The sequence below is a fragment of the Triplophysa dalaica genome, chromosome 15 (assembly GCF_015846415.1).
Source record: "Triplophysa dalaica isolate WHDGS20190420 chromosome 15, ASM1584641v1, whole genome shotgun sequence".
Lineage (NCBI taxonomy): Eukaryota > Metazoa > Chordata > Actinopteri > Cypriniformes > Nemacheilidae > Triplophysa > Triplophysa dalaica.
The window spans coordinates 18,655,129-18,674,077 of record NC_079556.1 but is presented as its reverse complement, the minus strand read 5'-3'; the positions used below and the strand labels follow the sequence as shown (position 1 = coordinate 18,674,077).

Sequence of the window (18,949 nt, the reverse complement as noted above, 5' to 3'; positions counted from 1 at the left end):
AATGGCATTGTCTAGTAGTCTAAATGTTTGTCAAAAGTTGTGTTGGTGGTTGGGTATCTGTAGAGGCACTTCAGTTTCAAAGGTCTCATGAAACCACTGAAACATCAAGGCAGTAAAGATTTTAATTATAAAAAGGATTCGGTAACCGAAAAAATGATCATAATAAACATAATTGTGTTCTCCACCTTGCGCAAAGCAGAATTGTAACATAGAAATAAAGTATTTATGTATTTTAGTGCTTTTTTTGCTGAAATTCTCATTGCCGTATTACATGCATTATACATTGTTATTAAAACTGAGAAATATTTTAAACATTCTGAAAAATGTAGAGTTATTCTGTTCACAAATGACAAAAAAGGGACAGAATCTTAATGTATTATAAAAATGAAGAAATAGTGGAAAAAAGGAGTGTCCATTGCAGGGGCGTAGCTACATGGTGGCCACCTATCTGGCCCCCTCTGTTGTGCGAAGCAGTTTTAAGATGTGTCGGAGTTTACGGAGTGCTGCACAGATCATTTGACGTATACCCTGAAAGTAATGCGAGGAAATTACTCTCACGTTATTATGATGTCATACGCCGACGCACTGACACAAACAGTCTGAGCGCTATAGCTGAAAAGCTGCTAACTGTTTCGTGACAGTGTACTGATATTTTGTAGAAATGTAATGATGTCATTTTATTTATATAATTCAGTTCCATGTAGTCTTGCAAAGAATGTAGGTGTTGGATTTTTCTTGATTTAAAAAAGTGCATTTACAGCACTATAATATATGTCTAATTGATAAAAGAATGTACATGCGGTTGATAACAGAAAATGACTTCAGTTTCTTGTTTTACACACTTTGTTTCATATAATCCCTTGCGTATGTTCTTGTAATTTGTAAAATCTTATCTTTTTGTAATGTTCCTACAGTTATCATTTTGTATGGCAAATTTTTAATTCGCCAAACAAAAAACAAACATGTTTAAGAGTAAGCAGGAAAAGACCTATGAAAGCTTTTTAAATAAATTGTTTATTTTACGTTCTTTTTGTATGTTTTTGACCAGCAAACTATGTGTAATGAAGAATTGGTGTAAAAGGTAGAAACAAAAGAATTTCTGTCTATAAGGATTTTTTTGGTCACCCTATTCAAATAACTGGGTCTTTCCAGGCAACCTCTAAAAAAATGTTCTGGCTACGCTCCTGGTCCATTTTTATCCTCTTTATCACTTAATTACTCAAAAAACACAGTTTGATTTTATGTGACAAAAACATGTCCGGCAGTTCCTTTTAAAAGACTAACATGTTAACAGATTACTTTATATTTTTCTAGTTAAAAGCATAACATTCTCGTCACACTGTGTACACAAGGTTTTTCATCCTCATTACCGATACAAGTAATTTTCTCTATTTAAAAAAATGTTTCATATATAATTTTGTATTACACTATCCTTCATTGATGTCTTATGTTTTTTTAATAAAAGCGTACTTACACTGTGTCTTCACTGCACATGACGCGACACACGGCTTTATCTAATGGAATTGACACGCCGCATTCAGTGTGGACAAATTTTTAATTGTATTCACTTTTCGCGTCGATTGTTAAACATCATGGCTTCCTTTTTTTTAGCAAAACATGCAATGGGATAGACAGTATTTTAAATGGTAAGGGTAATGAGAATTCTTGTAAAAAATGTTTTTAATGAATTGAAAGGAAATTTGTTGAAATTTATGTTTGACATCTTGAAACCAAGGTCTTTCATAAGCCAATTGTAGCTTACAAAATCTTAAGTAAATATTTTTTTTATTTGATACTTATTATTATTCTATATGAAGCATGGTCTGGTGTACCTTTTCTTCTGTGATAAAGATCAGCAGTCCAACACTTTCAGTAGAGCTCAGGCTGTATTAAATCTGTGAAATTGTTAAAGCTAAAGTTGTTGTGAGTGTGATTCAGAGACACTGACTGTGTAATTAAACTCTATTTTAAAAAAGCCGTTCTCCAGATGAGCCTAATAACATCTTGCCGTTTACACACAGTGACAGTACACAAATAGTTTGTGTGCTTAAAAGTTGTTGTTTAGCATCAGCAGACTGGTGCCGGAGGTCCTGTCGGGTTAATGGTTCGGTTGGAGATGTTCCACAGACTCTTTCATGCTGATTCATTGATTCGCTTGATCTGAATGATTATCAAAATAAATCTTGATCTGTTGCTGAGATCTGCTCTTTTTATGTTCAGATGGTCCATCTTGGTGTAAGCTTGAACTATTTGGCCCATGAGATTTTGTGTAAAGTCTAGCGGTCTTTGAGTGAAATTGTGTAAGATACATCATAGCTAATGGTTGGTCAAGTTAACAGTGTTGATCGGCTGACACCAGTCTGACGTCTTTTTAAATTAAACATGTGTTTTGCGGATGTAAAGCAAACACTTGCTGTAATGTATCAGGAATGTGACTCAACTATTTATTAACTGTACTAATAACAGGCAGTTAAGCGGTTCAGTTAACACATGCCATGTGTCTAAAGCTGACAGTACTTTTTAATGTGTAGCATTTAGCACTAAGCAACACGGTGTGTTTTCAGATTCACACCACGACTGGTAACTGTAAATCACAACTATAACAGTAACGATACAGAATTTATAATTTTTAGGGTATTTGTACTTTTATTAGTATTTAGTTGTTTGTATTTTTGTATTTAGCAATTTTGTTATTTACTTGTCTTAATTTGTGATTTTAAAAACATTTTTTTGACTTGGTTTTTATTTATTTTCATATAATTAGTGGCTCAATTTGACTTATTTCAATTTCAAATTTTCTAATGAAAAGTTTTCAAAATAATATTTTGGAAGAGGTTTTATTTCATTTGAATATATATATATTTTTTAATAGATTTAGTTTTAGTAAACTGTAATGTAATGGTGTGGCTAATATAGTTATTGTTCTCTGTGTAAATGGGCTTTTACTTAATTGTTTGCATACAACATATAACATGCAGTTGCTACATCGTCCATTAGCTAAACAATTATTTGTGAATAAAATACTGTATTCGTTTATTTTTAGAAAGTGATTGAATTAATAATTCAAGTTAATATCATTTAAAATAAACAGGAACATTATGTTATCATTTATCCGTTTACTTGAAGATTCATTTGGATTTAAGATTTAAGCTGCATTGACTTCACCTCTGTCCTGATATATACCTTATAATATATCATGATTATGAATATTAGAATTTCTTTTTTTGTAAACGTGAGCTGGGTGGTACTGACATTAATGAAGTTAAAGCCTATCACAGCAGCTCTAGGGCTCAGGACTCGAAATGAGACCCTCAGAATCCCTCCCACCATGAGGGAGAAACGGTCAAAACATCAGCGTTGGTTAGAGTTGGCTATCGTTTTAATTTAAGCGATTCCGATTCTGCTTATCGAATCCGGTTCTTATCGTTTCTCTTTTCCGATTCCAATATTTATGAGAGAAAAATAGCAAATACTTGAAGAAAACAGTTTTTACCTTTTATAATATTATAATATTATTGGCAATAACCAGTAGGCTGTAACTGTAAACTGTGCCAATTTGTTGATTAATGAAATGAACAACACTTCCATTGAGGAATAATCAGAAGAAAATACTATTTACAAACCCAAACTATTTAAGTACAAGTATAATACAAAAATACAACATAAAACCAATAACATGCAGTTGCTACATCGTCCATTAGCTAAAAAATTATTTGTGAATAAAATACTGAATTAATTTATTTTTAGAAAGTGATTGAATTAATAATTCAAGTTAATATCATTTAAAATAAACTAGAACATGTTGTCCTGTAGCTTCCCGGATGGATTTTATTGTGATCACTATTTTTTTAAATGTATTTATTTATTTATGTATTTATTTATTTTTGCTGCTGAGATGCTGCTAATAGCTGTAAGTCATCTGGTGCGTTGTAGCAGGAGGACTCGAGGCTGAGAGACTTGAACAAGGTCCTTAAGATTAATTAGTAAGATCTTTACTACACGTATTGCATGTGGCAATGCTATCATCTTGTTTAATAAAACCTTTGTACATTTGCTGCGTTTATAGTGCCGATGGTAATGAACTGCCTGTGTGCATAATGAGATAAGGTCCTTGTCGCAGGTCCTGGCAGACAGATACAACGGTAAAATGCTCACTGCTGTTCGCAAGTGATTGATAAAGTCAGGAATCAAATAAATAGAACCGAAATGAGCGCGTCTTATCGAATCCCTTGTTCTTTGAAATTTGAACCGGTTCTAAAATGGAACCGGTTCTGGATACCCAACCCAAGCGTTGGGTGGAGAACGTTTCTTCTCTGCATTCCAGATCTTCATGCCTACAGAAGGCACAGCAAAACTAAAGACTAATGTTTTCAGAGCTCAGCAGGGATGATAGTGTGACTCTGGGAATCAAAGGAGCCGTGTAGAGTTTAAAAGCCCTCCTACTGCGAGTTCTTACCAGTAGCCCTCAGCAAACTATCTACTGCTGATCTTCAGAAGATCCCCAAAGCTCTCAGATAATAAAACCACCCGAAAATTATGACAATACGTATTTAGAGTTACTGTAACTTGACACAACACTTTCAGCCATAAACCTTTTATGCGTTTCAGCTTTTCATTTACACAACAGCTGCATTTTGCGAACCATGAAAACGCAATCTTTTGAAAATGGTTTCAAAGTCAAGGTTTCTAAAAAACAATACATTTATCGACAAATTCGTAAAAACAAATGACCGGTTACCGTATCGCATGTTTCTTAGCAAAGTGACATCGTCAACTATAATAGTGTTTTAGTCGTTTTAATGCATCAGTGTGAATGGAAAACTCGCTTTGACCGAATTGTCGTCTATGTGAAACATTTCCAAAATGCACTTTTCTTTTTTTGATAGTCTACAACAAAAAAGAACAACCACAGCAGTTAATATTTTGTGATGTTTATGGTCCTACTTTTGTTTATGAAGTGTCAAAAACAAGTTTACTCAGTGTAAAAACCCTTTAATTTTCTAATAATAGGCAGTTATTATTACCTTTCTTCGTGACTGACTCTCAAATGATTCATTCGGCGATTCATCTATCTTATTTCCTTTATTCTGTCACTCTACTCTGATTGGCCAGATGGTCTAGTCTTCTGTGATTGGTTTACCACGTGCAGTGTTGCAAATGGAACGTAGGCGGGCATTACAAGGAGTGACGCAAATCTGACAGGGAACTGAAATTAGAACGACAGACAACTTGTTCGTGTGATTCAGAGTCGACTCCTTTTTTTCCCCAAGCCAATAGCGTTGTTATTTGTTCACTTTCTGCTTTACAACTTGGCAGACTGCTTGCATTTAGACACAGTAACAATAGACACTGCATGAAAAAGGATTAAATTAAATTTAATGATATTGAAATAGTTGTAGTAGTTTAATAGTTTTCTTTATATTAACACAAACATTTTTATATCTTACCCAACAACTAGCATTTATAACCCAACGGTTAGGTTGGTTCCTTTTCATCCAACCATTAAAATAAACCCGCATTTTGAGAATACCTTGTTTTCATAAATCTATTTATTGCTGCAGTTCATTGGTACATTTGTAAATGTACAGGTAGGTATAATCTCACAAACCAGACATTGATATTGTAGTCTTGTGTAAAAATAAATAAAAAAGGTAATCAATTAGCGGATATTAGGGTTAGCGGATATATTCCAAACAATTACTCACCCTCAAGTTGTTCCAAACCTGTATAAATTACTTTGTTCTGATGAACATAAAGATATTATCAATTTTTAGTTCGGGGATATCATTGACTACCATAGTCGGAAAACTAAATTGGAAGTCAAAGGTGCCCCAGAACTGTTTGTTTTCCTAAATTCATACAGGTTTTGAACAACTTGAGGGTGAGTAAATGATTACAGAATTTAAATTTTTGGGTGAATTATCCCTTTAAATACAAAAATAGGAAATAGAAAGAGTAGTATTGGTACATGCGGTTCCAAATTCAGCTACTGTCTTTAGAAACAATACACTGAATCATTCACTCAACTGATTTGTTTAAAAACTTTTTATTCAGTAATGAAACACAGTTTTGTGTTGCTAAGGGATGCAGTTTGCAATTACTTTGTATATTTGCTCAGATTTGTTGGCAAACACGCTGGTTTTACAGTATTTTGTAAAAAAAGCGCAATGATTTAATTTCTTATTACATGAACGATTTCAGTAAATTAAATTCACATTTTAATTCGTAGACATTTGTTGACTACCCACAAAACAACTGTGATAGCCGCTGGTGCTGGAACGTACAGCTTTAATGACTGTTTGCTGTAGCCAAGAAGCTAGTAAAGTTTACTAAAGCTGTAGAGAATGTTGATAAGAGACTTTCCCTTTAAAGTTATCTTAGTTTTTTGACTTTGTAGGAAGGCAGCAGAATGGATGAGTTTGTGTTGTTTAGAGAAAACTTTTCTCAGAAGGTTCAGATGAGGTAGCATTGTTTAATAATTTGCATCAAACTGAAAATGTCTTATGTGGGTTCAAACTGTGTGTGTTTGTGTGTGGGAGAGAGAGAGAGGGAAAGAGAGAGAATGAGAGAGGAAAAAGGGAGTGTTGTGCACAGAGGCCTGAATAAACAGTTTCATCTGGAATTCCTCAAACGGTTCACTGTGTGCCGGATGTCCTTCAGTCCAGCAGAAGAAGGCGTGGTGTTTTCTGCACACACTACTGTTTGATACGGACATGAGAACTCTATTGTGTTTACAGAGAGTGACACTATTGTAATCAGGGTTGCCAGATCTGCATAACAAAAAAGACCAACGGCCAGTCAAAACCAGTGACCCTAGTACAAATACCAAAACTCAAAACATGTTCCTCTCAAACCTAAAATACACATTTTACAGTCACTGTTAAGCATTACACAAATTTGTCTCGAGAATCACTGTATAACAGTGATCATAAACTCACTGTTTTTCATTAATAACTTCATCTTATCTTAGTAATGACAGTTGTCGAACAAAATCGATCCACGTTTATCCACCTAAAACCTGCAGAATGAAAAACAACACACATCAAAAGTTTAATAGTAATGAGAAGATAGCTCAATTCTATGGGAAAACCATGGACCTGGCAACCCAACATTATCCATCTATGACCTTCTTAATAAGTTTATTGACAAAATCTGTGTAAATAACTGACCTTAAAATGACATATCATGTCTATGTTTATATTGTATTTGTCATTTTTTTCTTTAATTTCAGTGACCAATAAGAAACCAACACAAGTTAATATCACTAAAGTGAAGCAGTTTCAGGGCTTGTCGTCGTTTGTGAGACGGTCACAGTGGAGCATCATTCAGCTGCGTGTGGTGAACGCAGTCGACTCCTCCCGAGTGAGTACAAACATTCTTCTCTGGATCGTTTTTACAGTCTCTGTCAGATGTACGTTTCTGACGTTCTCCCTTGTCATCCACACAATGTAGGACTGTCCAGAGTTTGACCTGACATTTGAGAATGGAACAGACCAGTGGACCGCCAGCTCAGCCGGAGAGAAGAGCATGTTTATCCAGATCCTCCATCACACCTGTCAGCGGCACACGTCTGGGAAAAAACCTGACTTTATCAACTGCGATCCCAAAGTCACGGGAGGTGATGAGTCTCTTTCTTACATGCCACCTTTTCTTTCATTAAAATATGTCCTTTTATGCTCCATGACTTATTTTGCTAGGTTATAGGGAATAGAGAGCGCTTTTCCACCATCGCATCGATTCGTTCTCGTTGCTTAATGATTCCACTTAAATGAAGCTGATAACGGAAATCTTTACAATGTAAACACAAACGTGTCACGCACTGCCTTTGTAACAAGAGACTGAGCTCTGCAAGATTCCGAGCCGAGAACGGAAAAAAGCGCTCATGATTTATCGGTAACACTTCACCACAAGGGACTATTTGTTAACAATTAGTTAATACATCAGCTGACATTAACTAACAGTGAAAAATACTTCTTAAGCATTTATTAATCTTAGTTCATGTTAATTTCAGCATTTCAGCAAAAATCAAATGTTGTGTCTGTTAACATTAGTTAATGCCCCATGAACTAGTTATATATAACATGAATAACTGTATTGACGTGAATTAACATTAAAGGGATACTTCAGCCGAGTAACTAAACTTCCCCTTGTTTTATTCACCCTCAAGGCACCCTAACTGAATATGACTTTCTTCTTGAAGAATAATATAGTCGTTATAATATCACTTACTTCCAAGCGCTAGAATGGGAGTGAATTGGGGAGAAAAAAATTAAGCTTCAAAAAGTGCATCAATCGATCAAAGAACGGCTTGACACAGCTCCATGGTCTGAAGCGAATCCATGCATTTGTTAGTTTGTGTGTTTGTTTAACGATAATGCTGGCATCCATTATCCCTCGGCTGTACGTGAACCAGAGGCTTGTTTTTCCGGCAAATGATGGTGACTAAAGCTCTTGTACAGAGGAGACGGTATCCTATTGGAACAGAAAGAAACCGGAACTTACAACACACCTGCTTCATTTGCTGGAAAAACAAGCCTCTGGTTCACACAACCGAAGCTAGACATTATCGTTTATAGCGTTGTCAATATGCATATTTCTCTTAAACAAATGCAGCGATGCGTCTCCAATGCCCTTTGTTAAGACCACGGAGCCGTGTCGAGACGTTTTTTTGATCAATTGATAAAAAAATGTGTCCCCCATTCACTCCCATTCTACCACTTGGAAGTAAAAGGATACGTGGTATTATAAATCCAACTGCATTATTCTTCAAGAAGAAAGTCATATTTTAGTGAGGGTGCCTTGAGGGTAAGTAAAACATGGGGAAATTTAGTTTCCCTTTAACAAAGATTAATAAATGCTGAAATACTAAACTATTTATTATTAGCTAATGTTAGCTACTACTTGTTATCAAGTAGCACCTTATTGGAAAGTGCTACCGATTTATCATAACCTACGCTTGGTTCCATCAAGTAGTTATTTTAATAATGATGTTTATTTTAGGCTGAATTTGCAGCTTTGTTACTTTCTGGTGCCCACTTTGGTAATAAGCCCCAAGAAGCAGTGGTTTACAGTGCATTTTATAACAGCTAAGGGCGTTGTGGCATGACACGTAGCGGAGTGCCTGAAACTCCCTTAGGCCCGATTCACATTTTGCCCCTTTTCCGTGCGCATATTGGTTATTTTAAATGTAGATGCGAGGCAGGAGCGTGCAAATGGGGGCGACGCGGTCGCGAAAATGGCTACGAAATAACAATATTATAACAGTGTATATAACAGAGTTAAACAAGTTGTAAACGGTTAAGTATGTAAAATAGATTCAACAATTTCATGCCACTTCAAAACAGTTTTGCAAGGTGAATCAATTCAAGATTCTTCACATCTGCTTTTGCACTAGAGACATTTCGTTAAGGCGCGGGGGGCTTCATCTGATTTTTTTTCAAATAGTCATACATTTCTGTCAATACACAGTGCTTGAATTATTGAAATGATCCACCTTATAAAATACTTGTAAAATGCCTAAACTTCTTATTAATCATATTTACGAATTACAGGATTTCTTAAAATCCACAGATTTGATTTTTTTTATTATGTCATTTGTTTATTAAAACTATGGTAATATCTGTAATGCTGCACACAGACACATATTTGCACACAGTTAGTACAGTTTTAGTGAATATGAATGTTAAGGAAGGTTCCTCCATGTGTGCTGATGCTATTTAAACAGTCTGGAGGAAGAAGCTTCACTTCACTGTTAGTTGTTCTTCAGTAACCTCCTACTTCAAAAATAACAGAGTTTAGTGCTGCTGGTTGTCTTGAGTTTTCAGGCTTTGAGACTGTCAGTGTGAGAAGTGAAACAGAAGGTCTCTATGTGGTCACATGCTCACATTGTGTTGCCTGGCAGAACTCGATGACCTGTTCAATACAGGCATAAAAAATTCACAATACAGCTCACATCCTGTATCATAATGTACAGTGTTTTATGTTGTTCTGTTGTAGCTGCAACCAGCTTGAATAGAGCTCATTGTAAGAAATCGGTCCGTTCAAGCTGAGAGTCTGATCAAAATATAAATGTCACATTTCACAGTGACTCCAGAATCACTTGAATATTATTTGTCAAGGAATGATGATGAACGCAGTTCTGCTGAAGAAGACATGGCCCCTCCGGTCTAAGTCTCACACCAGTGCAAAACAAACACTGTGACGCTGCTCAGGTGTGAGACCAAAACTGTGGGGGACGTCCCCACACGATCAGCTTTATTCTGCACATCGCATTAAACAACAAACATCTGAAATTTAGCTAAAATTACAGTTGAGGTCTCTTTTGAGGTCTTCTTTTATCTTGAACACCATAAGTCAGCTATTTGCTCCTTTCAGACAGCATGAATATTTTTGCCCTGTTCTATTTTCTACCGTATATAAATGATGTAAAGCCACAAATGTGCTTGTGCTTGGAGGTGATTTCATAATGCTTTTTGCAGGCAAGTTTGAAAAGGACTTCTGTTGAATTGCATACTCTGACTAGGTTTACTCGGACTGTTGAGTGAGCTTGAGTCAAACAGCTGTGTCCAGCTTCTATGGCCTGGATCTGCTCATATTTTTCAGAAATCCATTTATCATTTTCCACTGAGGACCCCTGGATAACTCCTGAACAGTGATGTTATTGATGATGTGAATAAAGAATGTTTGGCTACATCTGTCGCAGCCCACCAGTATCCTGTTCTCATTCACACAGTCCGAACGTCTGAAACAAAGTTTTTGAGTGAGACGAGACTGAGCTGTATATGTTGGCTTTGAAAAACTCGATAAAATCCTAGTATTGCAATGAATTATTTATTATACGCAAATCCAGACACAATAAAAAGAGGTTAAAAGTTTGTCTTCTGAATTCTTTCTTTATTCCAAATTTCAAATGTGTATCAAAGAGCACCCTCTGCTGGCTAAAAACTGGAACAACAGTTGGGAGAATTCTGTAAAGCTTTGAAAATCTTGCCATATTTTCTTGTGTTTGAACTATGATACAAAGAAAGTATATCAAAGGTTGCTGGTTCGATCCCAGCAGCCACCACCAGTGTGTCCTTGAGCAAGACACGTTACTCCATGTTGCTCCAGGGGGATTGTCCCTGTAATAAGTGCACTGTAAGTCGCTTTGGATAGAAGTCCAAATGACTAAATGTAAATGTATATAACAGTTGTAGATTGTAGAATGTGCATGTGCTGTATGTAGAAAAAATTAAACATTCCAAGTATAATAAATCCATTAGTTTTGTGTGTTTTGCCATTTTTAAAGACTGATGAAAAAAAGTCTGTGTCAGCTTCAAATAGCCATATGGTGCTGCTTGTGCTGTTTATTTGGGTATTTTCAAGAGATCATGGTGGCAAGATTTCTGCATTTACAAATGTATTTATTTAGTATCGCAAAAGTTTAGTATACACAGTTAAAACTAGTTATACATACAGATGTGACAAACAATATAGAAAACTGAATCTGTTTAAATGTGATGTAAATGTAATGCTTAAGCAATATACTTTTTTTAATGTACCTCTCGTGACGTGTGTCTGCGCAGGTAACAGCCTCCTGCACAATGCAGCAGACAGTGTGAGCAGCGCCGTACAGAAGGCCAGTCAGGCTCTGAATGAACGTGGCGAGAAACTGGGACGAGTCGAAGAGAAAACGGGAGAGATGATGAACAGCGCTCAACACTTCGCTGATACAGCACACAAGGTCAAACAAATACAAATTTTTTAATTTATTCTCAAAAAAAAATAAAATCGGCATTAGTGGTGCAGTGTTATTTTATCACATTTTGTGTTTATTTTGTATTAAATGTGTAGTCTATGTACTGGAGAGAGAGGTTTTTATATGTTAATTATACATTAACTCTCTCTCTCTCTCTCTCTCTCTAGCTCGCCATGAAGCACAAGTGTTAAGATGTTTTGGGATGTTTGGGCTACTGTTTCTATGCTCAACATCTACTGTCAGAGACTGTTGTGGATTTGTATAGAATGTCATGAACCGTTGAAGATGTACGTCACGCTGTGACTTAAGATTTTAACATAAGATGGTTAATCTTCTAATGGTGGATGGAGTTTACTAATCACTTCAGAAGTATTCTAGTCTTCTCATCATAACTTGATAATGATATTTTTAAAAGATCCGAACTGATCTTTCAAAGTCCTTTGAAAGAGTCTTTTTAAATGTCTGCTGACCATGGTTTTCTTTAAATGATTTGTGTTCTTGTTTAATATGATGTGTTTGAAAAGTGCCATCACAGAAACATTTCACAGTAACATTCGTTTATAAAGACAACCCAAAACGTTACATCATTTAGTTGGTTTTAGTTGTGGTAAATAATGTATTTTGCTGATTTAATTGTATTATTCAAATAAACAGGAATTGTAAAAGATATGAATATGAATTCATACGAATTATCCACCTCATAAAATACATATTGATTAACTGTCATGAGATTGTACTTTGAGATCATCCCTATTCATGACAGAAATATGTCAAATTACTGTATTCATAAACAAAAAAGTGAGTTTAGCTTTATGGCAATTTTTATATAAATAACAGTATTGAAAAAGTTTACATCTATGACCTCCAATTGACAGCTTTTACTCATTATTTGGTCCATGTCATCCATAAACATTTTTTAAGAATAAAGATTTTAGTTTGTAATGAAATGACAAATTTGTACAATTGCATTTTTGTCTATAGAACTAATTTGAAACATTAAATCTGACAGCTTTAGATCAAAAGATATTTTTAAATCAGGGTCACGTTAAAGAAACTTCTCAATTTTAATTTTTGAAATGGGAGATTGAAATCACTGGACTTTCCAAATGGATAGAATTCTAAACAGATATATTTCTATGTTAGGATGTTTCTGCAATACACTCAGTTTCTGTTAACAGTTTAGAAAAGGTCACGTTTTCTTGCTCTGTAGATCCTTTTTAGATGATGCTGGAATAACATACTGTATATCAACGGATTCAGCACACACATTTGGAATCTCTGAATGCTCTAGTGCTGTCAATATTGACATTTAAGTACTGTTTGCAATTCCGCTTCTTCAACTCAAGGCGTAATTCAGCAAATAACATTTGTAATAAAAACATCTGTTTCAAATTGGAATGATGTGACAGTAAGAGGTTTTCATGGGTGGTCTCTATGTGTATATTTTCATTAGATGTGCTACTGTATAAACACATGCTCTCACACCACAAGAACGGCAGAATATTAATTTTCATCATGGTCTTGGGAAATTCTGATGATCTCTGAGAAGTTAGAAAAAAACATCTGTTTTCTCACAATTTTTCAAAATATGCAGATATCAAAAGACTGCCTTTATTTTTCTTCATTATGTGCCCGTGTGTCTTTTTATAAGAGCACACATGAAACGCATGACTAACATAATAAAATCAACTTTTTTCTTTATACATTCTCATAATAATTTTTCATACGTCTAAATGCGTTTTTTTGGGGGGGGGGGGCGGGGGAGTGAGCAAAGTGAAATCATTTGAGTGCAAATACATTAAAGGGAATGAAAAGGACCAAAGTTTTGTTAGTATTGTACCTAGCTCCTGTATCACAGTAAAATGCATTGCCTTATTATTTGTCATACTAAAATGTGTACTTTTTTAATACCTAACCCTTTTATATTTATGTTTCATTATTTGTCCATAACTATATTTTAATAATATTTGTCTTTAGACCGTTTCATAAGACCCACAGTAAACCTACGGTTTGTGTTCAGCTAGTGTCTAATGATAACTATCTATATTTTATTAGTTCATATTAATTTGTATAATTTAACTGTATAATAATTGTATCAAATAAATTATTTGTTGAATTTTGTTGTATGTTCATTTTATTAAATATACAATATGTTGAATTGTAATTCGGTCGCATTTAGTCACCATGAAGCGGAAGTTGCGATAGACTTCTTTTCCGTATCGTGACGTATGCATCCTAGTGTAACGGTTTTGACTTACGGTTTTACGCAAACTTCCCTCAGTCTCGTTGACTCGGATGTGCGTCATTGCTTACGTTGCACGAGTGCCGTACCAGCGGAACTCGTGAATGAGGTTTGTCGCTACCTGATCCGTCCCGGAAACACGATTTGTTCCGCGCATGCGCGAAAGTGCGTCTACTTCCGGCCGAAATAATTTACGGCAAACACGATTTGTTCCGCGCATGCGTTTAACTCCGTCTACTTCTGTTCAAACAATTTACGGCAGTTTTAATAAAAAAGTTGTTTGTCCATACCGGAAATATTTTTTAAAATAAACTCTGTATAAAAAAGAGCAATTAACATCAAAAGACATCAAACATATTACAAATGATAATGGTTTGGTGAAACGTACGGAGGGATACACAAGGAATCCTGTAAAGAGTGAAAAGTAGTTTTTCTCTAATAATCTTTATCTTTCTTTTTATTATATTTTTTGATTCCAAGAAAATACAATATGACAAAATATTATATGTCAGGAGTGAGAAACTGATTTTTATATATAAAAATACTGCTTTATTTATAGAAAAACTATAAAACTTAAAATGAATATGTTTATTAGTGATTCTCTTAAAACCTTTTTTTTGGCAAAATATGTCAAGGTTAATATGTGGCACAAATTGATAACCTAATTAGATTATTGAAATTCTTACATGGTTGCCCTTGACAAGCAGGATTTTCAGAATTCATCCAATTTATTTTTACATTTGTTCCTTATTTTCTTTAGTCATTCTCTAAATCTCAACCTCCCACCCAGCCTCTCTCAGTCACACAATCAAACATCTATTCATTTACTTAAATTGCTGATTAAGGAACAGGGCATTGACCTTACTTTTCTAATATTTTAACAAATGTCTGCATTTAAGAAACACACAGAAAAAGTTATTTATGTATTTATTACATTTATTTACACATTTGGTTATTCCAAACAACCACCCAAACCCCACCCACCCACTCAGTCAACCTAACGACGCTCTGAAGGACTGACTAGAGAAATTTCTGAAGTCGTTCATAAAACACAAACGAATCCATAGCGCTGTCAACCATTTTTGTACTCTCCAACATCGCCACTAACAGACTGTCGTAAAACATCTAAGATAACAGGAAGTGGCGCCAATTAGAACGCATCGAGTCGACTGTCGTTAAAATGGGAATTACCGGAAGTAGACGCACTTTCGCGCATGCGCGGAACAAATCGTGTTTCCGGGACGGATCGGGTAGCGACAAGGTTGATCACTTCACTTTGAACATGAATTATTAAATGCACCCTTATTCTCTTATGAATTAGTTTCATGCATTCTATATTATGCGGCTGGATAGGGCCCCGCAGCCACCAGGGGCCCCTAAACTGCAGGTTCAGCCTCATATTTTTTATATTTTGTAGAATTAAAAGTAACTGTATTTATTTGCATGTATCGCATGCATTCATTTGCAAAGCATGTGGGTGTTCATGGGGTAATCAGGTCAAAATCACCTTTGGGCTGTCACGTGGTAAGTGACGTCTGCCGACAGGTCTAACGGGATGATTGACAGCCGCCCACCTTCCACTGAAGTGATGAGAATATCGGTAGACGCTAATTACAATGTCATCGAAACATACTTATTCGTCTGGTGCAGAGAAACGCACAAAGAAGAAAAACGATCACAGTATAAAGGTGAGGCGTTTGATGTGGGTGGAGGGGGACACATAATGCTAACTTTTGAACAAGTTAGTGAACAAGCTACTTTTGTCATGCTGTCATAGCCTCAGATAAATGTGAGCTACCTCAGCTAACGGGCTATGATTGTTTGTTTGTATGTCAAAAAGTCAGCTTTATCCAGAGTTTGCTTTACAAAAAGGCTCAAATAAACGTGTCTCAAGCATATAACTGTGCTACAATTTTATAAATAAAACCAATAATCATCAGACTGATTATTGTTACTTTTAGTAGTAGTAGTAGTAGAAGTATAACAGTGGGTTATTTTTATAGCACTATGAATTCTAAATGATCACTTAATGAAATATTATTCAATTCTTTGCTCTATTGTATTTTTATTTACTGTGGTTTGGTTACTGGACAAATCTGTTGACTTCATTATATTCCCTTTGCTAAATTTATTAGGATATTTATTGTGACGATGTAGTTTACTCATTTGAACAAACCTGTACATTTAAAGTGTCCTGTACTTCACTGCTAGTTGTCCACTTTGTAATGCACCTCACGATGTTTGCAAAAATATTCCCTTCATATCATATGGTGCTCATCACTCGTTCAAAATTCATTTTGATTAATTAACTAGTATAATGTAGAGATAAACATATTTACTTATTTAAGTAAGTTTAGTTACTTATTTTTAACAGACTGCTGCATCGTCACAGAATATGAAAAAGTTAGGAATCTCTACCTCAGAGTTTGAAAAAATAGGGGCCCCCAAATAGTATCTCGCATAGGGCCCCCAAACAGCTAGAAACGGCCCTTCTTAAGTTACGCTTACTGCTTCACTTCGACTTACAGAGGAATCAGGTGATCATGGACACTGAAATGTTACGCGGAATTGCGTTTCCTGATATTGTAAGCAGTCATTTTACTGAATGTTTTGCCACCCAGGAGGGCACGCTATCTTGGGAGGAAAGCCCATGGTTCTTTCCCTTTCGATTTCTCCATGTATCAAACAAACGGAGTAACGGTACATATCACAACAATAATGGCAGTGGAGTATTATCCTCCCAAGATGGCGGTGCCACTGCAACATGCAATATATTTATAATAGATTAATATTAATATTTGTGGTCACATTAAACGATAGCATCTTTAGAGTGTTTATTTAAATAAACCGGCACGGTGGCTTAGTGGTTAGCACGTTCGCCTTACACCTCCAGGGTTGGGGGTTCGATTCCCGCTTCCGACTTGTGTGTGTGGAGTTTGCATGTTCTCCCCGTGCCTCGGGGGTTTCCTCCGGGTACTCCGGTTTCCTCCCCTGGTTCAAAGACATGCATGGTAGGTTGATTGGCATCTCTGGAAAAATTGTCCGTAGGGTGTGAGTGAATGAGTGAGTGTGTGTGCCCTGCGATGGGTTGGCACTCCATCCAGGCTGTATCCTGCCTTGATGCCCGATGACTCCTGATATAGGCGCAGGCTCCCCGTGACCCGAGGTAGTTCGGATAAGCGGTAGAAAATGGATGGATGGATATCTGGCATCAAACAATTCTCTTTATTTTTTCATAATGTATTTGTGTTGTTTAGCGGCAGATATTCACGCATGAGCACAATTTTTTTTAATGTGTGTGTTTATGTGCATTGAAACTGTGGGTGGACTTGGATACTTATAAAGTCTGCCCAGTGTGTTATCTGGCAGGTGTGAGAAGTGACACGGCGTTAAGCAGCTGGCATCTCTACACGAGCACCAGGGCGGCCATAGTGTCTTTGACTTCCTGATGTGTGCAATGTCAGCTGTGCTGGACAAATCATTAATCCACTGCATGTGCAACACTGCACACCAACTCAGAAACACGGTTTAGCTATATTCGTGAGGGCCCAAATGTCACAGAAGAATGAAAATGCTGTCGTGAATAATCCCTCACGTTCTTCCACAACTGGAAGTAGCCACAACATTTGTTATCTGAACTCAAACATGAAGAAAGTTTCGAAGATGTCCGGGAGCTTTAAGTTAGTTACATCATTAGAAAAGTCCAGTGGTTTTTATAAAGCAATGAGAATACTTTGTGTGCGCAAAGACACTAGAGACACATTTTCCATTCTTCGGTGAACTATAAGTTCAATTTTTTTGGTACATATATGGCTAATGTTTAAACAGCCTTTTTGCGTTATTAAATAAAACTTCTTTGCAGCCTGTGACATAAGACTAAATACCCACTCTACAACAAGTTATATTAATTTAATAAAACAGCACTTTTTTGTGTCCTGATCACTCATTGCCAAGATAAATGTTTGCTCTTGTGTTTCTACTCTTCACCGCTAAGGGGCAGCAGTGTTTCACTTGAGCTTCAGCAGCAGCAGTGGCGTCAGTCGAGAAGTTCACAGGGTGCAGAATTGAGCTGAGCTGTTTCATTCTCTCTCTGCGGTATCACTTTACAGTCAGCTTTCCTGCACATTTTGGTCTCTTACTCTTTTTTTACACCTTTGCATTTGATGAGATAAGGTGCCAGGCTAAGACAAATGTATGAATCTGTTGGATCTTTGCCACATTTCTGACGCTGAATTAATTATTTGATCATTGCCATAAAGATCCTATTTTCAATAGGACCATTATTATATAGTGTAACATATTTTAATATAGTATTTAAATCTGTGGTTACATTCCTGAAATCTTCCTGTATTTTCGGTTCTCTTAAAGGTTCAGTGTGTAACATTTTGGAGGATATATTGACAGAAATGGAATATGATATACATAACTATTCATAGTTATATAAAGACCTCATGTAATGCAGGGTTATGTATTTCTTACCTCAGACCTTAGGATTAGCAATTTCTATCCATATACAGCGCAGGACTGCTTGCATGGAATGTTGTTACCACACCGCCATGTTGTTTCTACAGTAGCCCTAAACAGACAAACTGCTCAACAGAACACGTTGCGTAAATACGTTATCTCATTCTGGAAAGAAGCGAAAACGTGACGGCATCTAAGTCCTCTCTCAGGCTCCAGAATGCCTGGAAAGGCAGGGGTGGAGTCAGCCGGTGGTTGCAATTCGCAACTTAAAATGACACAATGGTCCTTAAAAGAGAAATAAGCATTTGATTCAAAATGTGATTACTGTGCTGATTGATATATTTGGTGCTGAAAGAAGCTCTTGGCAAACATAAAAGTGTAACCACAGCCATCTAGTTAAAACAAACATGGGGGAATTCCTAATGGCATCTTTATACACTTAAAGAACACGGTGTGAAGGGTCGTTCCACATGAATTCCTTCATGAATGCCATTAGCAAGTGTTCT

At 36.1% G+C, this 18,949-nt stretch overlaps 1 protein-coding gene across 1 annotated transcript in view; it reads left to right on the top strand.

Annotated features, from left to right (window-relative positions):
• stxbp6 (syntaxin binding protein 6 (amisyn)) overlaps positions 1-13,853 on the top strand; it is a 31,439-nt gene extending 17,586 nt beyond the window's left edge. Inside the window, exons 3-6 of the mRNA XM_056768502.1 lie at positions 7,232-7,362; positions 7,453-7,618; positions 11,565-11,722; positions 11,905-13,853. Of these exons, the coding sequence (XP_056624480.1) occupies positions 7,232-7,362; positions 7,453-7,618; positions 11,565-11,722; positions 11,905-11,928 (479 nt within the window). The 3' untranslated portion in view covers positions 11,929-13,853. The remainder of the gene's footprint in view (positions 1-7,231; positions 7,363-7,452; positions 7,619-11,564; positions 11,723-11,904) is intronic.
• The last annotated feature ends 5,096 nt before the right edge of the window (positions 13,854-18,949 follow it).